This window comes from Odocoileus virginianus, chromosome 24, assembly GCF_023699985.2.
Source record: "Odocoileus virginianus isolate 20LAN1187 ecotype Illinois chromosome 24, Ovbor_1.2, whole genome shotgun sequence".
NCBI lineage: Eukaryota > Metazoa > Chordata > Mammalia > Artiodactyla > Cervidae > Odocoileus > Odocoileus virginianus.
In genome coordinates this window covers 9,251,540-9,274,842 of record NC_069697.1, presented here as the reverse complement: position 1 = coordinate 9,274,842, position 23,303 = coordinate 9,251,540, and the positions used below count along the sequence as shown (strand labels likewise).

General features: G+C 38.5%; 1 protein-coding gene across 2 annotated transcripts in view; it reads right to left on the bottom strand.

Annotated features, from left to right (window-relative positions):
- Positions 1-23,303, bottom strand: part of PTPRQ (protein tyrosine phosphatase receptor type Q) — a 235,648-nt gene that overhangs the window by 73,583 nt on the left and 138,762 nt on the right. For both annotated transcript variants that reach the window (XM_070454261.1, XM_070454262.1), the window contains 2 exons: positions 10,452-10,573; positions 2,506-2,692 (listed from right to left, as the gene is read on the bottom strand). In XM_070454261.1, the coding sequence (XP_070310362.1) occupies positions 2,506-2,692; positions 10,452-10,573 (309 nt within the window). The remainder of the gene's footprint in view (positions 1-2,505; positions 2,693-10,451; positions 10,574-23,303) is intronic.

Below are 23,303 nucleotides of genomic sequence, written 5' to 3'. Positions count from 1 at the left end.
TATACCCTTTTATATTCCCACTAGCAATGTATGAGAGATCCAGTCGCTTTGGACCTTTTCCAGCATTTGGTATTATTACTACTTTAAAAATTATTTTATCTGTTTTAGTAGATGCATAGTGATGTATCATTGTGGTTTTAATTTACATTTTCTTAACAGATAATAGTGTTGAAAACATATCTTGAGTTTAGTTGCCAATCATATTTCCTCTCTGGTGAAATATCAGTTCATGTTCTTTTTCAGTTGTCTTTTCTTATCTTTTTGGCCATATGACATGTCGGGTCTTAGTTCCCTGACCAGGGCTTGAACCCATGCACCCTGCAGTGGAAGCTTGGAGTCCTAACTACTGAACTGCCAGGGAAGTCCCCTCTGCAATTTTCTAACTGGATTCTTTTTAAGTGTTGAATTTTAATATTTCTTTATATATTCTAGATATTCCTGTTTATTTTTGATAAATAAAAGTTGCCCTAACATATAACTAGCCAAATATCACTAAGTTATTATGAAAAATAACACAGGATAAAATTAGTTTCTTAGTAAGAACTAATTCTTGTCAAACTATATAATTAGTATTTTTAAATAAATTTAATGGTTGAATGAACATATTTATTTTAATCACATTGAAATGTATATATTCTTCCATTCTAGGTAACGAATTTCCATGAAGAAGGCTGTTCATATTTGACTATGAATAGCTCAGATATTCAGATACACTTGCAGAGATATCTAGAGATAGTTCCCTATGGCAAGCAAAACATAAGTAAATAAATAACAGAAAAAAGAGAGAAGCAGATAAATAAGTTATTGTGCAAATATCACAATGTGAAGAAATGCATAGCTGATATAAAAGTTAAATTGGTTCAACACACATTTTCACAATTGCTATTATACATTTTTATGATATATAGGAATATATATTTTTCTTTTTATGAGAGATGTTTCTCTAAAATTAGGATCAACTTTAAAGTTGAATAAGTGAAAAAATTACCTGAGTGTTAGAAAGAACTTCCTATCCTCCAGATATCTTTTTTTTCATATCCAAAATCTACTCTTAGAGGTTTACTAAAGATTTATTAAACTACAGTATCCTTGGAAAAGGTGTCACATTAAGATTTTTTTATCAGAGTTTTATGGTATGAACAGGAACAAGTTTAGCAGCAACTTTTCTCACAGATGGGCAGGATAAGAGAGAATTGCAAAATGTAAGAAAATAAGTGCCTGAACATGGCCACTAAATGGAAACAAGGAGAATTTTAGGGTGCTGAGGATAAGAAGTACCTTTCAATTTAGAACTGTAAGTTTATAATAATAGAGTATACAGCATAGTGAAAAGAATATCTACTTTTTTTTTTACCTCCTATACTTACCTTACAGATAGCAACAAATAAACTATAGCAACACATCCCTTTCATGTGCTCTTTCCAGAGATATATCTGCTGGCAAAGAACATCAGGAGTCTGAAGGAGGATGGGGCAAGCGAGTTCTGGGAAGCTGAATTTCCACGGTAATTTCCCACAGGTTACAATCTTACTATCCACTCAGACCCTGTCCATACGAACTTGAGGCAATCTGTATGGATTCTGACATTTGTCATTAGATTATGTAATAAAACATGCCACTTGACTAAGTGAAGAGAACAGATATGGAAAACATAGCTGGGGGTTTAATTGGCTCCTCTGTCCACAGGATTCTCCAGGCAAGAATACTGGAGTGGGTTGCCATGCCCTCCTTTAGGGGATCTTCCCGACCCAGAGATTACATTGAACCCATGTCTCTCACGTCTCCTGCATTGGCAAGCATGCTCTTTACCACTAGCGGCACCTGGAAAGCCCAGATAATGTAATAATAGAGTGGTGGTGGTTTATGGTGGTTTAGTCGCTAAGTGGTGTCTAACTCTTGCGACCCCATGGACAGTAGCCTGCCAGGCTCCTCTGTCCTTGGGATTCTCCAGGCAAGAATACTGAAGTGGGTTGCCATTTCCTTCTCCATGGGATCTTCCCAACCCATGAATCGAACCTGGGTCTCCTGCATTGCAGACAGATTCTTTATCACTGAGCCCTCAATAATAGAGTATTGGAAGCCCTCAGTAATAGAGTATTATTACTTTAATGTACATTGAAACCATGGGACATAAATAATTAAAATGGAATTTAAGGTGAAGCTTTATTGGCTATAGACAGTTGGAAAAATCATTTCATAGGTAAGGTTGTCCAACTTCTAAAATATTTAGTGTTGATAATCAACACACAAAAAAATACATTTGGATACCTTATTATGAACTAATTTATTTTTGTATTTACAAGTATTGACTATGCTACATAATTCCATTTGGCCTCAAAAATACAAATAGAAAGCTTCACTTTTGTCAGTCCCAGTGAGTCATGGAATTTTATGCTTATATGCTTAAATTTTTCTTGTACCACATATGCTTTGTAGGGTAGAGTGTGAGAAACTGTAAGAAAGACACTTAGTCAATTTTTAGCAGTGATGAAAAATAGACCTCACCTGATTCTAAAGTAGTAACAATTATCTCAGCACTTGACTTTCCTTCCACATATGCAGCACTGAGGTTTCCAGTGAATGCAGTGATCACCACGGAATACCTTGTGAAGATTTCCAAATCTTTAACTTCTATGGTTTTATTTTCTTCATTTGACTTGATTAAGGAAATATTAAATTCATCACTGTCTACCTATAGGGGGAAAAAACAGCTAATAGAGGAAGCAGCACTTGAGTTACAAATCACTAAAACATAATAATAGAAAGCTATAAGTGGTATCTCTTTCTAACCAAGATTTAAAATTTCTTTTATTTACAGTCAGATGGTCCTGGGAAATCCAAAGTGCTACTCTAAGAGTCTACTAATTAGCAGTTATTTCAACATTGAAAGTAAAAGAAAAAAATCAACCACAATAATCAGAAAAAGCAAAAACCATCTCTGTAGTCAATGAAACTTCTACTCCAGTGTTTTACAGAGGAATGAATATAGGTTGGTACCTAGTCATCAAGGGTTCAAATCCCAACCTGGTCACTTAGTAACTTCCAAAGTATTTGATAAGTCATTTATGCTCTGTGTCTAACTTTCTATGTATGTAAGATCAGGGTGATAATATCTAAATATTTATAATATTTTGATTATTTAAAAAAATAGATCTGAAGTAGCTAGCAAAGGAATTTGGGTTTTTTTTTATCGTAACCCACAAAAGTGAAATACACTTGGCAACATAATGTCCATATACATTCAGGATGTATGTATGTGAATGTGTATTCTTTATAACTGCAAACTGCTTTTCAGAAATACAACTTCTTTCTAAAATGCACTTTGATATTTTCTGCTCTTTTAAATTTTATTCCAATTTTCATTTTTAACATGCTGGTCATAACTGAAGTTTGAAAACTGATCAAGCACCATGCATGGTACTAAATAAGGAATCAATTAATGTAGGTACAATTATTAAATGTATACAAATGAATATGCTTAGGTATAATAAATACAGTTGTATATTAAAACAGCCTGTCTTTGATGGAAAATCTGGCCTACTCACTGTAAGGTCTAAACATAGCTAAAGTTTCCAGCACTAAATAAAAGGACTTTTCCTGAGATGAACAAAATTCAATATCCTCTTATGCTTGCTTCTATCCGGTACTTGACTTGAAACACTTAAAAACAAATTGGATACACTGTCCTCACTAACAAGTTCATTTCCAACTTGACCCTTTCTTATAACTTTGAAAGATGTATTTTTGTTCAATATGTTCTTCAAATGCTCTTTTCTAAGTTTTTTACTGGAAAATGATGTTGCTATAAGAAGTACAGAAAAAGCAGATACAATATCAGCATTGAAAAAAAAAATCAAACAGACCGAACCATCTTGAGAGAGAGCAGTGGGGGAAGAAAAACAGATCAGCGTAGGAATCCAGCTGATCAGGTTCATGTATCCTCTGGTAGAAAGTGTGTGTTTAATTGGTTGTCAACATTTAAATATCACATACAAATCAGGCTTTTAAAATTTCCCCTAAGACTAGACTTAAACGTATGCTGGCTAACACTGATCTAAAGATGAACGATGGGTAACTCTTATAATGGGGTAGGGGTCTCCAACTCATCACTGCCCACCACTTAGCTTCATGTTGACTGCTCTTCATGTTCCTTAACCGGCTACTAGAGCTATTTCAACTCTGGTTTTATAGAGTTGAGCTGCATTTCTCAAGATTCCATAGCTACTTGGTAACTGCGATAGGATTTGATCCCAGGTCTTTGAAGAGTTCAGACCTCTCTACACTACCACAAGGTCATGAGACCTGATCTTATAAAGTAAAATTAAATTATTCCAATGCCTTCATTAAAAAATGGGTAACAGATTGCAGTTAGTAAAGTAGGAAATAAAATGCATGTGATGTACCATATCTTATAAAATATATAGTAAAATTCCAAAAGAATCCTGTGCCCTCAAAAAACAGCATGTACAAAAATTCATTTTCTGTCTTCACTAAGCCTACTAAATTTAACCTTCTCTGTATAGTCTCCTCTATGTATTATGTCCCCTATAACCGAAACTTTAATTACTTTGTAACATTATATTCCAAAAAGACTGGATACCTCATACTCTATAATTATCTATATTCTGGTGTTACTGACTGTGAGTTACTTGGAAGCAGAACTTTGTGTTTTCCATCTTTGTCTTGGTGAAAAGAAGCTACTAAGTATTTGGTAAGTTAAAAAATAAAAGGAACATAAAACGCTTAAAGAAAAACACAGGCAGAATACTCTATGACATAAATCACAGCAAGCTCCTCTATGATCCACCTCCTAGAGTAATGGAAATAAAAACAAAAATAAACAAGTGGAACCTAATTATACTTACAAGCTTTTGGACAACAAAGGAAACTATAAAAAGGATAAAAAGACAACTTTCAGAATGGGAGAAAATAATGGCAAATGAAACTGACAAAGGATTAATTTCCAAAATATACAAACAGCTCATACGAGTCAATACCAGAAAAACAAACAATCAAAAAGTGGGGGAAAGGCCTAAACAGACATTTCTCCAAAGATGACATACAGATAGCTAACATACATGAAAAGATGCTCAACATCACTCGTTATTCAGTTCAGTTCAGTCGCTCAGTCGTGTCCGACTCTGCGACCCCATGAATCGCAGCACGCCAGGCCTCCCTGTCCATCACCAACTCCCGAAGTTTACTCTAACTCATGTCCATCGAGTCGGTGATGCCATCCAGCCATCTCATCCTCTGTCGTCCCCTTCTCCTCCTGCCCCCAGTCCCTCCCAGCATCAGGGTCTTTTCCAATGAGTCAGCTCTTCGCATGAGGTGGCCAAAGTACTGGAGTTTCAGCTTCAGCATCAGTCCTTCCAATGAACACCCAGGACTGATCTCCTTTATTGCTCATTGTTAGAGAAATGCAAATCAAAACTACAATGAGATATCACCTCACACTGGTCAGAATGGCCATCATCAAAAAGTCTACAAACAATAAATGCTGGAGAGGGTGTGGAGAAAAGGGAACACTCTTGCACTGTTGATGGGAATGTAAATTGATATAGTCATTACGGAAGACAGTATGGAGACTCATTAAAAGACTAGGAATAAAACCACCATATGACCCAGCAGTCCCACTACTAGGCATATACCCTGAGGAAATCAAAATTGAAAAAGATACATGTGCCCCAATGTTCATCACAGCACTATTTAAAATAGCTAAAACATGGAGGCAACCTAGAACCCACTGACAGATGAATGGATAAAGGAGCTGTGATACATATACACAATGGAATATTACTCATCGTAAAAAGGGACCCATTTGAGTCAGTTCTAATGAGGTGGATGAACCTAGAGCCTATTATACAGAATGAAATAAATCAGAAAAAGAAAAATAATTACTGTATACTAACGCATATATATGGAATCTAGAAAGATAGTACTGATGAAATTATCTGCAGGGCAGCAATGGAGACACAGACATAGAAAACAGACTTTTGGACTTGGCGGAGGGGGATGGGGGAGAAGGAGAGGGTGGGATATATGGAGAGAGAAACAGGGAAGATCGCATTACCATGTGAAAAATACACAGTCAACGGGAATTTGCTATGTGGCTCAGGAAACTCAACCGAGAGGGGTGGGATGGGGAGGAAGGTGGGAGGGAGGTTCAAAAGGGAGGGGTATATGTACACCTGTGGCTGATTCATGCTGAGGTTTGACAGAAAACAACAACATTCTGTAAAGCAATTATCCTTCCATTAAATAATAAATTTAAAATAAAAAGAACAAACAAAAGGCCAGAAAATGCATCAGTTCCTGGTAGAATCATCCAGGGTGATATCTGAGCCCATATATCTTTATTGTGCTGGGCTTAGTCACTCAGTCGTGTCCAACTCTTTGCAACCCCAGGGACTGTAGCCCACCAGGCTCCTCTGTCCATGGGGATTCTCCAGGCCAGAGCACTGGAGTGGGTTGCCATGCGCTCCTCCAGGGGATCTTCCCGACCCAGGGATCGAACCCAGGTCTCCTGCGTTACAGGTGGATCCCTTAACATCTGAGCCACCAGGGAAGCCCATGTATCTTTATTAAAGAGTGTCAATTTTTGATTCAGGTCTTCTAGGGGAAGAGCTATATGCCCTTGTGGCTGGTATTTGGCAGAGGCCAAGGTGCAGCATAAATCTTAAATTCAAGGACACATGTTCCTTGGCCTGGGAGCCAATGACTTCTGGGCTTCTCAGGAAGCACTAGTGGTAAAGAAGCCGCCTGCCAGTGTAGGAGCCAGAAGAGATGTGGGTTTGACCCAGCACCCAGCACCCAGCACCCAGCACCCAGCACCCAGCACAATGCTGGCATTTGAATGTATTTAAAGTTGCATTGGGAGTTTGAGATTGACATATACACATTACTATATTTAAAATAGATAACCAACAAGGGCCTACTATATAGCACAGGGAACTCTGTTCAATATTCTATAATAACCTAAATGGGAAAATAATTTGAAAAAGAATAGGTACATGTATACGGATAACTGAATCACTTGGCTGTACATCTGAAGCTAACATAACATTATTAGTCAACTATGTGCCAATATAAGACAAAATTTTTAAAAACAAGCTAGAATTGTGTTGAAAGAATGAAGGGAAGACCACTTTAGTTCCAAGAATCCTAGGGAAACTGTGAAGTGTTAGAATCTGTTAATTTTTTGCTGTCTTTAATCCAAAGTGAGCACATATTTCAATCTGGCAAATTTTATTTGCTTTTTGATGGTTTTTTTCTATTTCCATCACACCATTATGCTGGTTTTAGCCAGGTCTTAACTGTTTGAGAAGTTTTTTTTTTTTTTTTATCATCTCTGTGCCTCAGTTCTCCTATATACAAAAGTAAGATTGTAATATTTACATCAAATGGTTATTAGATAAGATACAATAATACAATGCATATGAAGAGGCTAATACGTAGCTGAAACAAGCTCAGCAATTACAATAGTTATCTTTCCATCCTTCTCTCTTTCCCTTACTCATTTTTTTTTAACTAAATCACCTTCTCTTTATTATTCTTTTTTTTCCATTTATTTTTATTAGTTGGAGGCTAATTACTTTACATCATTACAGTAGTTTTTGTTATACATTGAAATGAATTAGCCATGGATTTACATGTATTCCCCATCCCAGTCCCCCCCTCCCACCTCCCTCTCCACCCGATCCCTCTGGGTCTTCCCAGTGCACCAGGCCCGAGCACTTATCTCATGTACCCAACCTGGGCTGGTTATCTGTTTCACCCTAGATAATATACATGTTTCAATGCTGTTCTCTTGAAACATCCCACCCTCGCCTTCTCCCAGAGTCCACAAGTCTGTTCTGTACATCTGAGTCTCTTTTTCTGTTTTGCATATAGGGTTATCGTTACCATCTTTCTAAAGTCCATATATATGTGTTAGTATACTATAATGGTCTTTATCTTTCTGGCTTACTTCACTTTGTATAATGGGCTCCAGTTTCATCCATCTCATTAGAACTGATTCAAATGAATTCTTTTTAATGGCTGAGTAATATTCCATGGTGTATATGTACCACAGCTTCCTCATCCATTCGTTTGCTGATGGGCATCTGGGTTGCTTCCATGTCCTGGCTATTATAAACAGTGCTGCGATGAACATTGGGGTGCACGTGTCTCTTTCAGATCTGGTTTCCTTGGTGTGTATGCCCAGAAGTGGGATTGCTGGGTCATATGGCAGTTCTATTTCCAGCTTTTTAAGAAATCTCCACACTGTTTTCCATAGTGGCTGTACTAATTTGCATTCCCACCAACAGTGTAAGAGGGTTCCCTTTTCTCCACACCCTCTCCAGCATTTATTGCTTGTAGACTTTTGGATAGCAGCCATCCTGACTGGTGTATAATGGTACCTCATTGTGGTTTTGATTTGCATTTCTCTGATAATGAGTGATGTTGAGCATCTTTTCATGTGTTTGTTAGCCATCTGTATGTCTTCCTTGGAGAAATGTCTGTTGAGTTCTTTGGCCCATTTTTTGATTGGGTCATTTATTTTTCTGGAGCTAACCCTAACCCTTACTCATTTTTAATCTCAGTAAGAATACTGAATTAGGTGGTAAATCACCTTTTTTAAATGTTTTACTTTTCCCTCCTTTCAACCCAACCAAACTCCACAAGAGAGCTATTTTCCCTAATAAAGCATCTTCTAGTTAATAGAGCACAGTGTTAACATTTTATAATTTGCTTTTAATGATATTCCCAGAGCACTTGTCATTCATGTTGATTGTTTTTGGCTGATTATGAACTAAAAGTCTTCACAAATATGCTCTAAAAAAGGAAGATCATAAACTGAAGACTGACTAGGAGAAAAAAAATGTACAAATAATCCTTTAACTTTTCTTTTAATCATGACAGGCCTTTTGAGATAGAATTATTTCCATTTAAGAAATAATATAAAGGCATTTTAAAAAATCATAAAAGTTAAGGGATGAATAAATACAGCAAGAGGGGGAGGAGAATTCACCATGGATTACCTAATTTAATGCCTTCGATGCCAGCAGAAGGGACTGCTCATCAGCTCCAGTAGAACCCAAGCAGGATGCCAGGAGAAATTTCCAGTTCTAACCCTAGCTAACGACTCTGCATTATTCACACTGCGCAGCACCCTGTTGTAGACAAAAGGCTTGACTCTCAAGCTTGGGTTTCCTACCGTCTGAATGGCTAGTCCAATTCGGCGTTTGCAGGTGCCTTTTACTCATATGTTTGCATTTCCCAGGACACTATCTTCAGGGTAGTCCTTACAGAGGAGTTTCTTACCCTAAATGTTTCATAGTTAATCTCATCTGTTCATATTATTTCATCCATCATCTGAACACCAATGCTTCCCAAATCAGGAAATATAAACTTCCTCTCCTGAGCTACAATCCATGAATGATACTGCTAACGGGCTATCCTCACCTGGGGACTCCCAGGCATCTTAGTACATCTAGTTCTGAATCCATGCCTTTCCTCTACAAATCTGTTCCTCCTCACAAGTTTCCAAAATGTATATCTCAAAAAGTCATCCTTGATGTTTATTTTCACTCACCATCCACGGATTTTTTCCCTCCAGATCCTATAGATTTAAATTTTATTTTTTTTTATTCTGTTACCCTCACTCCATTTCCACATCTTTTCTTGCCCAGTTTTACTCTTATGGTTTCCTGCCTCCTTTAATTTTGTACCCTCAGGACTGGTCTAAAACTATGCTTTACAACGTGATCATACTGATTCTGTAAAATAGAAATCTGTATCCCAATACTGCTTTATTTCCACAGTTGGCACCCCACTGAACTTAGCATGACCCACACTCCACAACAGGTTTTAAGTCGGCCTCCCAATCAAGCCGCATCTCTCAGCCTTTTGTTTTCGAATGTTCCACTGCTTAAACTACTTGCTTTTTCTTGAACAAAGCTAACTTTTTACACTTTTATTTGCACTACCTTTCACATTCTGCTTCAGTCATTTTCAAAGTTAAGCCCTGATATTGTCTTATTTTGGAAGTATGACTCCTAATGCCTTGGCCATTCTTTTGTAAGTTCTTTCCAACTGTATTTTAAACCAGTATATTACTGTCAACCTAAACTCAACTTAACCTCTTTTATTTATATCATCTATACCCTGAAGATAAAGAACAACGACCATGACAACAATATTTTGTTTGCACTTATTGAATATTTACTAGGTATCAGGCAATGTTTTAAGCTCTTTATGTATGTTGACTAACTTAGTCCTCACAAAAACGCTGTACCCTGGGCAGCATTATCTAGCTTTATTTCACAGATGTGGACACTGAAACACAAACAAGTAAAGGAAGCTGCCGAAGGTCTATAGAGCTAAGATTAAAATTCAGTCTGGTTGCAAAGCCTGTACTCCTAACCATGCTCTATACTACCTTTCACAGAAGATAAGACAGGCCTTACTGATTTGACGTCTATCAAATAGAAGGTTGGTCCAGTAATGACAGCAGGTTCACTCCAGCTGATGTTGATGCTAAAAGGTGATGTTGCTACTACATGCACATTTTCAGGAGGACCATCTGGAGCTAGGAAAATAGAAAAAAATTCAATTACCTTTCTACATTTAAGCTAGTATTTGCCACAATATGATGACAAAAAAGACCATAAGAAGGATAGTGATAATGAATTATATGTTATAGTTCACAGCATACCAAAAGGCATTGCCAAATCAAAAGATGTAATTCCTTTAAAAATAATTACTATACATAAAGAACTCCCACATGAGAAATTACTGATCATAAATACATGATTTTTAATCTCAAAACAGCATTTTAAAAAGAAAGCATTACTAATTGCTAAAATAAATATTTGAATAAATAAATAGTCTTATTTTAAAACAGCCTAATAATGTTGTTTTAAGAAACTAGCAGGAATGCATTTGACTGCAGAAAAATGCAACTTGTTCAAGTGAATTATATTTAAAATGTATTTTCTTACAAATGTAAATTGGATTGTGTATTGTCTTCACTGACGGGATACCATAGGAAATAGGTTATACGACTGATCTTGTCATTACAAATGTAAATATTTCCTCAATTCATTTTGATTCCAAACAAATTCTTTAATTTGTCCTACTTTTAATATTATTGTCTTTTCATCAGGAGTGCAGAACAAGGGATAACATTTTCAGGAATTGACTGCTGAAAACTCTTGTTTAAATTTTAATTTGTGAAACGACTAGGAACGAGAAGAGTTTTCAGTTTGTTAAGAAGGAATTAGTCACAGTTAATTTGACATAGACATTGACCTAGAAACACCGCCGTACACATCTCTCTCCTAGTACGGCCCCTCGTCAATACTGCTGCTGCTGCTAAGTCACTGCAGTCGTGTCCGACTCTGTGCGACCCCATAGACGGCAGCCCACCAGGCTCCCCCGTCCCTGGGATTCTCCAGGCAGGAACACTGGAGTGGGTTGCCATTTCCTTCTCCAAGGCAGGAAAGTGAAAAGGGAAAGTGAAGTCACAGCAGTCATGTCCAACTCTTAGTGACCCCATGGACTGCAGCCCACCGGGCTCCTCCGTCCATGGGATTTTCCAGGCAAGAGTACTGGGGTGGGGCGCCACTGCCTCTTCCCGTCAATACTAGGGGCACTATATATTGGGAGATGAGTATTTCCCAGCACTTCTGATTTTTAAATCCACAGAAACAAACACTACTGAACAATATCATTCCTTAGATCCTAAGAAGGTGTAAAGAAGAAAATCAAATATTCCTTTCCTGAAATAAATTTGTAACAGCAACAAGCTGTATAATCTTTCTCAAACAACAAAACTTCTGGACTTCAGTGTCCTCTTTATATGCAAATTTCACAGTGCTTTAAAAAGAGTTACAAGTGAGCAAGCACAAAATGTGTGAAAGTAGCCCATTAGTGTCTGCCCCTTTTTGTCAATTAATACAAACTATTATTACAAAGGGCAAAGGAAAGATAAGAACTAATTAGAAATACAAATAATCTGCTATGAGAGGGCAGAGGACAAAGTGGTGAGTACAGACGGGCAGGGAGTCAAGGTAAAGTTGCAGAGATGGGGATTGAAGAGACTTTGAAATGTGAGATGGATTTCAATAATCAGAAGGGCAAGCTCAGGGGCACTTCTTTGCTAAGAGGGTCATAAGCAAAGCCACAAAGATATAAACAACAGGGTCCACAGACAGATAGAATTTTACTTCTGCAGCATGGCTTTCCATGGTAATCTTATGTTTATTATTTTATACACTGAAAAATATTACTCTAGGAAGGGGTCCACACACTTCACCAGACTGTCGAAGGAACCCGTGGTGCAAGAAAATTTCAGAATCCCTATATTCAAGGAATAGAGATATCACAGAAAGACCAGTGTTCACGAAGGGGTCGGGGAGGGAACAAGCCAGCTGGTCATTTGGAAACTAAGTTAGGGCAGCACTTGATGATTATGTTAAAGGGTTTGAGGCTCATTCTTTAAACAATGGGATGTCACTGAAAGTTTCGAAAAGGAAAGTACTTTTCCAATGACTTAGGAGGAAATCTCAGGCAGCTATGAAAAAGATAAGTGCTCTGAAGTGGTGGGTTCAGACAGGTAGTTTCCAAAATGTCAGGTAAGATCTGATGAGCCGAAAGTAGAAGAGTGACAGTAGGTAGAGAAAGAAGGAGATGAACCCCAGAGTCCTGACAAAATTTAATAAAAAGAACTTAAGGGCTGACTAGCTGTGAGACAGAGGGTGTAGTAAAGAGCTAATTCACATATTAACACTGGGGGGAGTGCTGACAGAATTCACAACAGCACCTTCAAGAACAGATGCTAGTTTTGATAGGGATAAGACCTTGGCTGCTGCTGCTAAGTCGCTTCAGTCGTGTCCGACTCTGTGTGACCCCATAGACGGCAGCCCACCAGGCTCCGCCGTCCCTGGGATTCTCCAGGCAAGAACACTGGAGTGGGTTGCCATTTCCTCCTCCAATGTATGAAAGTGAAAAGTGAAAGTGAAGTCGCTCAGTCGTGTCCGACTCATAGCGACCCCATGGACTGCAGCCCACCAGGCTCCTCCGTCCATGGGATTTTCCAGGCAAGAGTACTGGAGTGGGGTGCCATTGCCTTCTCCAAGACCTTGGCAGGGGATGCTAAATTTGGATCTGTACTCATTAAGCCTGAGATACTCACATGGACTGAGATGCCTACCTTGCAACTGGAAAACTGAGTCTAGAACAAGGGAGATGGGACCAAGATGAAAAGAGTCTGTTAACAAATTTCAGGTAATTCCTTACAAATTGGAATAGTATCAATATGGCAAGTATATCTGGTTCAGGCTTTCTGAAGAAAGCCAGAAGGTTTATTTCAACACTAGGTAAGTATTTAAGATGCTCGTAGTAGTGACAATCGTTGGACTATTAATGAGTTCTCGGTATTTAGGACATTTCCAAGAGAAATGATATTATGTGTTTTGGAATTTAGGTATGCAACTTAGCCTGGATTCTTCACCTTTGAATCCACCAGGGAATCTCTCAACTCAGTCCATAAAGTATTTTTTAATAGTACATTGAAATAATTTAAAGAAGTACTTAAATGTTAGTATAGAGGATGTATAAGAAATATTATGTGGGAAAATGGTTTGCGGATGACAAACATATCCTTCTACTTGTACCCTTACTGAATTTTGTGCAATACTCTGAACGCTGACTCAGAGATGCAGTCTGTATGACATCCAGGGGAGACGGGGAGGAAGGGATGCTCCAAGATTCCCAGGTGTGATGAGCTGAGGTGCTAATAATAATGACAGAATACGGTACATGATTTCTCTGGTGATTAGTGTAGAAGAGATCATGGCATCTCAGCACTTTAACACAAGCTGCATATACTGAGTTCTTCAGTCATATTCTAATTTTGGGGTCCTAGACTTAGGAAAATGGCCTCAAATTGTAGCATAATTCATTTAGATACCTGGACTTAACAAATGATAGCTAGGAGAGGTCTCTGCCACCAGCATAACTAATTGCTTTTGGATGCCTCAAAGGAGAATGCACTCCATATTCAAGAGTGGCAACCCTGGGCCGCCCTGGAGGTCCAGGGGTTGGGAATCGACCTGCCAGTGTAGGGGACGCAGGTTCAGTCACTGCTCTCGGAGGCTCTCACATTCTGCAGAGCCGCTGGGCTGATGCGCCACGGCTGCTGAGCCCACGCGTCGCAGCTGCTGGGCTCACATGCTGCAACTCCCGAAGCCTGTGCGCCGAGAGCCAGGGCTGGTGCTCCGGGAGCACCGGGAGAGCCCAGCACAGCGAGCAGCCCATGCGCCAAACAAAGAGGAGCTTTGGTTCGCCATGGCTAGAGAAAGTCCGCATGTAGCAGCAAAGAATGAAGACAGCACAGCCAAAAAATAAAACACATGTATGTTTAGAGAAAAAGAGTGGCCACTTCTTTCCTTCCTGGATATTGCTTAGAAAGGTTATACCCACCTTAACAAGTAGCAGCTTAACAAATAGTGGTTCTGAATCTCTGTATTTAACTGTTAAGTGAGGAGTGGACAGGCTTTAGGATCAGGTATTCCATTACTCATCATCATTATATATTTTCCTCATGGAAAAACCTGCTTTGAAAAATGTAAGATATTTTGAGGGTTTCAAAGGCCTGTCTCCTGCCTTTGACTCTAAAAGAGGATGGGTCAGAAGCTAAGTAAAACTTTATGAAGGTGTTTATTAATTAATAATTAATATTTTAATTATTTGAGTTAAATTCATTCGTTCCAGTCCATCTTGGTTCACTGATTCCTAGAATGTCAGTGTCCACTCTTGCCATCTCCTGTTGACCACTTCCAATCTGCCTTGATTCATGGACCTAACATTCTAGCTTACTATGCAATATTGCTCTTTACAGCATTGAATCTTGCTCTATCACCAGTCCCATCCACAACTAGGTGGTGGTGGTTTTTTTTTCTACTGTGGGCAGGAATCCCTTAGAAGAAATGGAGTAGCCATCATAGTCAACAAGAGAGTCCGAAATGCAGTACTTGGATGCAATCTCAAAAATGACAGAATGATCTCTGTTCGATTCCAAGGCAAACCATTCAATATCATGGTAATCCAAGTCTATGCCCTGACAAGTAATGCTGAAGAAGCTGAAGTTGAACGGTTCTATGAAGACCTACAAGATCTTCTAGAACTAACACCCCAAAAAGATGTCCTTTTCATTATAGGGGACTGGAATGCAAAAGTAGGAAGTCAAGAAACACCTGGAGTAACAGGAAAATTTGGCCTTGGAGTACAGAATGAAGCAGGGCAAAGGCTAACAGAGTTCTGCCAAGAGAATGCACTGGTCATAGCAAACACCCTCTTCCAACAACACAAGAGAAGACTCTACACATGGGCATCACCAGATGGTCAACACCAAAATCAGATTGATTATATCCTTTGCAGCCAAAGATGGAGAAGCTCTATACAATCAGCAAAAACAAGACTGGGAGTGGACTGTGGCTCAGATCATGAACATCACCAGATGATCAATACTGAAGTAAGACTGATTATATTCTTTGCAGCCTTAGATGGAGAAGTTCTATACAATCAGCAAAAATAAGACCAGGAGCTGACTGTGACTCAGATCATGAACTCCTTATTGCCAAATTCAGACTTAAATTGAAGAAAGTAGAGAAAACCACTAGACCATTCAGGTATGACCTAAATCAAATCCCTTATGATTATACAGTGGAAGTGACAAATAGATTCAGGGGATTAGATCTGATAGACAGAGTGCCTGAAGAACTATGGATGGAGGTTCGTGACATTGTACAGGAGACAGAGATCAAGACCATCCCCATGGGAAAAAAATGCAAAAAGGCAAAATGGTATACTAATGAGGTCTTATAAGTAGCTGAGAAAAGAAGAGAAGCTAAAGGCAAAGGAGAAAAGGAAAGATATACCCATCTGAATGCAGAATTCCAAAGAATAGCAAGAAGAGATAAGAAGGCCTTCCTCAATGATCAATGCAAATAGAGGAAAACAATAGAATGGGAAAGACTAGAGATCTCTTCAAGAAAATAACACATTCCAAGGGAACATTTCATGCAAAGGTGGGCACAATAAAGGACAGAAATGATAGGGACCTAACAGAAGCAGAAGAGATTAAGAAGAGGTGGCAAGAATACACAGAAGAACTATACAAAAAAAGATCATGAACCAGATAACCATGATGGTGTGATGACTCATCTAGAACCAGACATCCTGGAGTGTGAAATCCAGTGGGCCTTAGGAAGCATCACTACGAACAAATACAGTGGAGGTGATGGAATTCCAGCTGAGCTATTTCAAATCCTAAAAGACGATGCTGTGAAAGTGCTGCATCCAATATGCCAGCAAATTTGGAAAACCCAGCAGTGGCCACAGGACTGGAAAAGGTCAGTTTTCATTCCAAATCCAAAGAAAGGCAATGCCAAAGAATGTTCAAACTACTGCACAATTGCACTCATCTCACACACTAGCAAAATAATGCTCAAAATTCTCCAAGCTTCAACAGTACATGAACCGAGAACTTCCAGACGTTCAAGCTGGATTTAGAAAGGGCAGAGGAACCAGAGATCAAATTGCCAACATCCGTTGGATCATCGAAAAAGCAAGAAAATTCCAGAAAAACATCTACCTCTGCCTTATTGACTACACCAAAGCCTTTGACTCTGTGGATCACATCTGTGGAAAGTTCTTCAATACAATGGGAATAGCAGACCACCTTACCTGCCTCTTGAGAAATCTCTGCAGGTCAGGAAGCAACAATTAGAACTGGACATGGAACAATGGACTGGTTCCAAATTGGGAAAGGAGTATATCAAGGATGTATATTGTCACCCTGCTTATTTAACTTAAATTCAGAGTACATCATGGGAAATGCCAGGCTGGATGAAGCACAAGCTGGAATCCAGATTTCCAGGAGAAATATCACTAACCTCAGATATGCAGATGACACCACCCTTATGGCAGAAAGCGAACAAGAACTAAAGAGCCTCTTGATGATGGTGAAAGAGGAGAGTGAAAATGTTGGCCTAAAACTCAACGTTCAGAAAACTAAGATCAGGGGCCCTGTATCAACCTAGGGCGGCGGGATGGGGAGGGGAATGGGAGGGAGGTTCAGAAGGGAGGGGATATATGAATACCTATGGCTGATTCATGTTGAGGTTGACAGAAAACAACAAAATTCTATAAAGCAATTATCCTTCAATTAAAAAATAAATTTAAAAAACTGTAACATCACACACACACAAGAAAAACTAAGACCATGGCATCTGGTTTCATCACTTCATGGGAAATAGATGGGCAAACAATGGAAACAGCGACAGACTTTATTTTCTTGGGCTCCAAAATCACTGCAGATGGTGACTGAAGCCATGAAATTAAAAGACACTAATTCCTTGGAAGGAAAGTTATGACCAACCTAGATAGCATATTAAAAGCAGAAACATTACTTTTCCAACAAAGGTCCATCTAGTCAAAGCTATCATCTTACCAGTAGTCATATATGGATGTGAGAGTTGGACCATAAAGAAAGCTGAGCCCTGAAGAATTGATGCTTTTGAACTGTGGTGTTGGAGAAGACTCTTGAGAGTCCCTTGGACTGCAAGGAGATCAAATCAGTCCATCCTAAAGGAAATGAGTCCTGAATATACACTGAAGGATTGTTGCTGAAGCTCAAGCTCCAATATTTTGGCCACCTGATGCGAAGAGCTGACTCATATAAAAAGACCCTGATGCTGGGAAAGACTGAAGGTGGGAGGAGAAGGGGACGACAGAGGAAGAGATGGTTGGATGGCATCGCCGACTCGATGGACATGAGTTTGAGTAAACTCTGGGAGTTGGTGATGGACAGGGAGGCCTGGCATGCTGCATGCACTCCATGGGGTCACAAAGAGTTGAACATGACTGAGTGACTGAACTGATCTGATACTCAAGGCAGCCATATCTGAGGTGCTGAATTAGAGGGAAAAAACCAAAATTACAAAGATTACGGGACCTCTGTTTCAGGAGAGGGAGAAAAATAATACACATTATAAAAATTTAAATATGTAACATATAGTTAAATTATATACTGTTGGGAAGTGATATGTACCATGACAAAAAATGAATCAGGATAATTGGAATAGGAAGGTAGATAGGAGTTACTATTTTAAAAAATATGGTGGTCAGGCAATGCCTCTCTAAACTGGTGACATGTAAACGAAGATGTGAAGGACATGAAAGAGGATGGGGATATTTGAAGAAAGAGGGTCACGGGAGGAGAATGGCCACTGCACAGTCTCTGAGGCAGGATTGTGCCTGGTGTGTTCCAGAAAAACAGAGATTCCCGTGAGGCTGGAGCCAAGTAAATCAGAATGAGAGCCAGAGAAGGAATGAGGCCAGATTGTTCAGGGTCTTTAATGCCATGGCTGAAGTCTCTGTAAGAACTGCCCTCATAGACAAGAAAGATAAGAGCCATAGTTTAATACACTAACATCAGGAACTAGAAGAAGTCTCTACAGGTTTTGATGTTCAGTATCTAACTCCTACCAGGATGATGGACAAAAAGTCAGTATATCAAAAGAGAACAGATTATCTCCAGAAATCTGATTCCTACAGCTTTACAACATATATCAACTCAGTGACTGTCTGGACTACACTTGTAAACCTCACTCATTGTAGCAGACAGGCAAGGTGGTACATTATCATTGCCCTGATAACACGGACAGCTTACTGAAAATTTCCTATGATAAAGTTGATGAAGGTTTTTTTTTTGTGATGAAGTTGATGGTAGCATGTTTGTAGAAATATTTTCAGGAAATAATTCTTCTATGTCTGTGTCATCTCTGCTCTGCACTTTAGATCTTTGGGGTCTCAAATGAGGATAGATTCAAAACATTTCCCAAGGGAAACTTCAGCCAGCCTTGCAAGTGTGTCTGTAGACCAGCTCAGAAAACAGTATGATGCCTTGCTTCAACTTCTCGTCTTTCATAGTAAAATGTCAACCCTGCATCCATTCCTTTAATACCAGCAATCAAAGCCCTCATCAGGGAGTGTCTGCTACCCCAAGCAGAGCTGAGAGGAAAATGACATTCAGAGATCATTCATGGAACACACTAACTACTTGAACTACTAAGTATTTTAAGTTCTGTACACAAATCACTCATTATAGAAAGGCAGGGCGTTTACCCCCTGGCTGAACTGTGCTTCAATTCTTGAACTTGCCTCAAGTCCTTTCTCTTTTTTTTAAAGAAATAATCACTGTTAATAACATTTGCATTTTCAGTAAACTTGATGACATTTCCTCTTTTGTTACATAAGTGTTCCCCTTGTTAAATCTTTTATGAAATATTTCTCTTAGAACATATTATATTCATCTATATTCTTAAAGAATTACAATATGATGGAAAAAGACCTTCTGAATCTGAAATAAAAAATAAACATACCTAACTAACTTAAATATGAATATACTATATGCACATAGTATATAATGGAATATATATTTCATCTGTGTAGAGTGCTGAAAGATAAACATCTGATTAATTCAGGGATATTTAAAGAGATATATTTAGAACATGAAAATACTCAAAGTGTATTATAGAAGAGCATCTAATTATTTTAATATTGTACAAATATTATAGTGGACTTTTAAGCAAATAACATTTTCAAGTTTCTTTTAGATAATTTTCTCTTGGAACTTATCAAAATTCCAAAAATGCATAATAAAATAATTCAGTATTATTTTTGTCTTTTACTCCAGTGTGTAATAAACTATTATTAGAGTTACATAATATGAAATTATGGGGGAATACAAAATTATCATTATGAACATCAACTACCAAAATAAAGGTATGGGGAGTTGAAAATATGCCAGTTTAAAAGCTTAGTAACATGTAAGCATCTTTGGGAGACTTTGTTTGTCTCCCCATAAACTGTCACATTCTGATTTAGGATTGTTTGTGAAATGAATCTAGTCAGTAATGGGCCAAGATATCACTATACCCTTTCTCTTATAAATCACAGCAATTTACTCAGTAGGAATGATCTATCCTTATTCTCTCATTCCCCATAATCCAATCACTTCCTCTCATAAGCACTTTTCCCCTGGTTTTCACAATAATGCATTTTCTGTAACTAACAACCATCATTTCCTGATTATCATGCTTCTATCCTTGCACAGGAATGTGGGTCCTCTGTGGGTCAGGGTCACCTTTCCCATCCATCTGTGTCCCCATGTTAAGTGTGTTAGCTGAAAGGGGAGTCTGGATACACCATCATTTTGCCTAGTCCATATAAAAGTTTGAGTGCCCCCAAGTCTATGCCACTTTGATTAAGAACCATCAAGTTTTGGTGTGTCTAATACTGTGCTTTCAGAATAAGCACATTCAAAGACTTATTAGTAACTTTGCCTGCAGCAGATCCCTGTAAATTTAATGATGAAAATGTTGTAGAAAATTCTCTATGGTTTTCCATGCATGCTGCAGTAACCTTCCTAAAGAATAAACATAAATAAATAAATGACTTGACAGCAGCTCACAAGAAAAAAAATCTTGAGTTCCATACACATTATGATTAAACTATCCACATATCTATTTGAATTTAAGTTCAATTTAAGTTTATTTAAAAGTCCCTCACTCCAGGGCATTTTAGTTTCAGGGTTTGGTACCCTGGACCACCAGATTCCTAGCTGCTGTCATCACTAAATGAAGGATTCCCATTCTTCCTTAGCTTATACAAATATTAACAGCCTCTAAGACTGTTGAGTTGCCATACCTGAAAGAATTTGCTTTAAGTTTTACATGCCTCTCAGGACTAAGGGGAATCTCACTGGCTGGGTGGTTTGGGTGGATTCCTTACATCTTAAACAATTCAGGCATCGAGAGCCCTGAAAGAGTTCAGCAGTGAAAATGACCTTATTGATGTGGTCCAAGAGCCACTTGGGACATATCCCACTGGTTACAATACTTCACTAGTTGGCTATCCTTCTCGGAACATATCCCACTGGTTACAATACCGCACTAGCTGGCTATCCTTCCTGGTGGTGAATCTTTCCCTAGAGTTGAGTGACTTCACTGCCCAATATGAGACACTACTGCTGGTGTGTGAAATATTTCCTACCATTTTACAAGACTAATTTTGTTCCAGGAGGAGCTAGATTTCCCAACAGCAAGATGGTAGCACAAAGGGCAAATATTACAAGCACAAGAATCTGACCTATTAGACTGATGAGTACCAAGGATGATTCGTGGATGCCTACAGTACTAGACCTCATTGTAGGACTATTTTCTTTGATGCTGAATGAGTCATTTTCTGAGTCATTTCAGACTGGCTTAAGTGGGAAAAAATAGAAAATACCAAAAAACTCTCACTTCCAATACTAGCCATGCCAGGTAAGAATGAAAATATTCTCATATTAGTTCCACTGCTTTTATAATAAAATAATATGACTTTTTCTAGAATAGCATTACATTTATAAAACAACTGTTTATAACAGTGGTTCTCAAAATGTGGTCTCCACAATAGCAGCATCAATATTACGTGGGAAGTTGTTAGAAAAGCAGATTCTGAGGCCACATCCCTTACCTACTGAATCAGATGTGGGAAGGGTTCAGCACTGCATGCTTTAACAAGTCCTCCTAACAATTCTAATGCCGGGGGTCCAAGTTTAAGAGCCACTGCTCTATATATCTGGAAAAGGCAATGGCAGCCCACTCCAGTACTCTTGCCTGGAAAACCCCATGGACAGAGGAGCCTGGTAGGCTGCAGTCCATGGGGTCGTTAAGAGTTGGACACGACTGAGCGACTTCACTTTCATTTTTCACTTTCATGCATTGGAGAAGGACATGGCAACCCACTCCAGTGTTCTTGCCTGGAGAAGCCCAGGGACGGGGGAGCCTGGTGGGCTGCCGTCTATGGGGTCGCACAGAGTCAGACACGACCAAAGTGACTTAGCAGTAGCAGCAGCTCTATAATATCAATGTACAATTGGAAAAAGCTGTGGCATGGGCCCTTCAGATTAGAAGTCTTGATAACAAGGATGGAAAGGGGGATTAAATTATTGCTTCTGTGAAGACTAGGGATGTAGTTAGAGGTGAAGGGCTTGGGGGCTGGTGATAAACATGGAAATGTGCCTCCAGACAACAGACACGCCACACACTGGCTCCTTGTACCTTTCATGTATTTTAATTCTTGATGAACTATATAGAGAATTCTCCCTACTGTCACTCCCTTCTATTTCCAAAGTTTCTAGAGTAGTAAGAGGTCATCATGTTCCTTAAGAATATAAGACAACATCAGTTCTATGGTACCTTGAAGCTACATGTAGGAACAAGCTGGAATAATTTGGTGACAAGCTGGTGATAAGGCCATCACCACAGCAAAGAGTTAGGACTGACAAAAATGTTGCTACTTCATTCTCCCATGTGTTACATGTAGGTATAATCACTGTATAATAACTACCAAGGGTATAACTAAAGAGAAAAGAAACCAAAAACATAGTTAGAGGTTATGTGTAATAGGGCAGTCCCATTCAATTTATTTGAGAATGGAGACAGGTGGGTTATAATTAGAAACTTGCATAGTATCTCTAGGTCTTTCTTAGACTTGGTTTTCAAAGCTAATAATATCACACACTGATTATCCTTTAAATTTCCTTTAACAGTTTGGTTTTTAGTGATTTGCTGAAAGATATCCAGTTATTCATGCAAATGCAGACTTCTAATTATTTATATTTATATCTAGAAAACTTGCTTAACACCCTAGGAGAACTTTTTTGACATTAAATATAGAATGATTTCATCAAATGTATAAGCCTTTGTATGGTAAAGAAATTATGAACAAAAAGACAACCTACAGAATGGGAGAAAATATTTGTAAATAATGTGACCAACAAAAGCTTAATTTTAAAAATATATAAACAGCTCATACAATTCAACAACAGAAAACCAAATAATTCAATTGAAAAATGGGCAGAAGACCTAAATAGATATTTCTCCAAAGAAGAAACACACATGGCCAAAAAGCATTTGAAATGATGATCAATATCACTAATTAATGAGAAACACAATTCAAAGCTTCAATGAGGTACCACCTCACACTGGTCAGTGTGACCATCATTAAAAACTCTATGAATAAGAAATGCTGGAAAGGATGTGCAACAAAGGGAACCTTTCTACACTGTTAGGGGGAATGTAAGCGATAATGGAAAACACTAGGGAGGTTCCTCGGCTAAAAATAGTGTTGCCATAAGATACAGCTATCTTACTCCTGGGCATATACAGACAAAACTCTGTAATTCAAAAAGATACATGCATCGC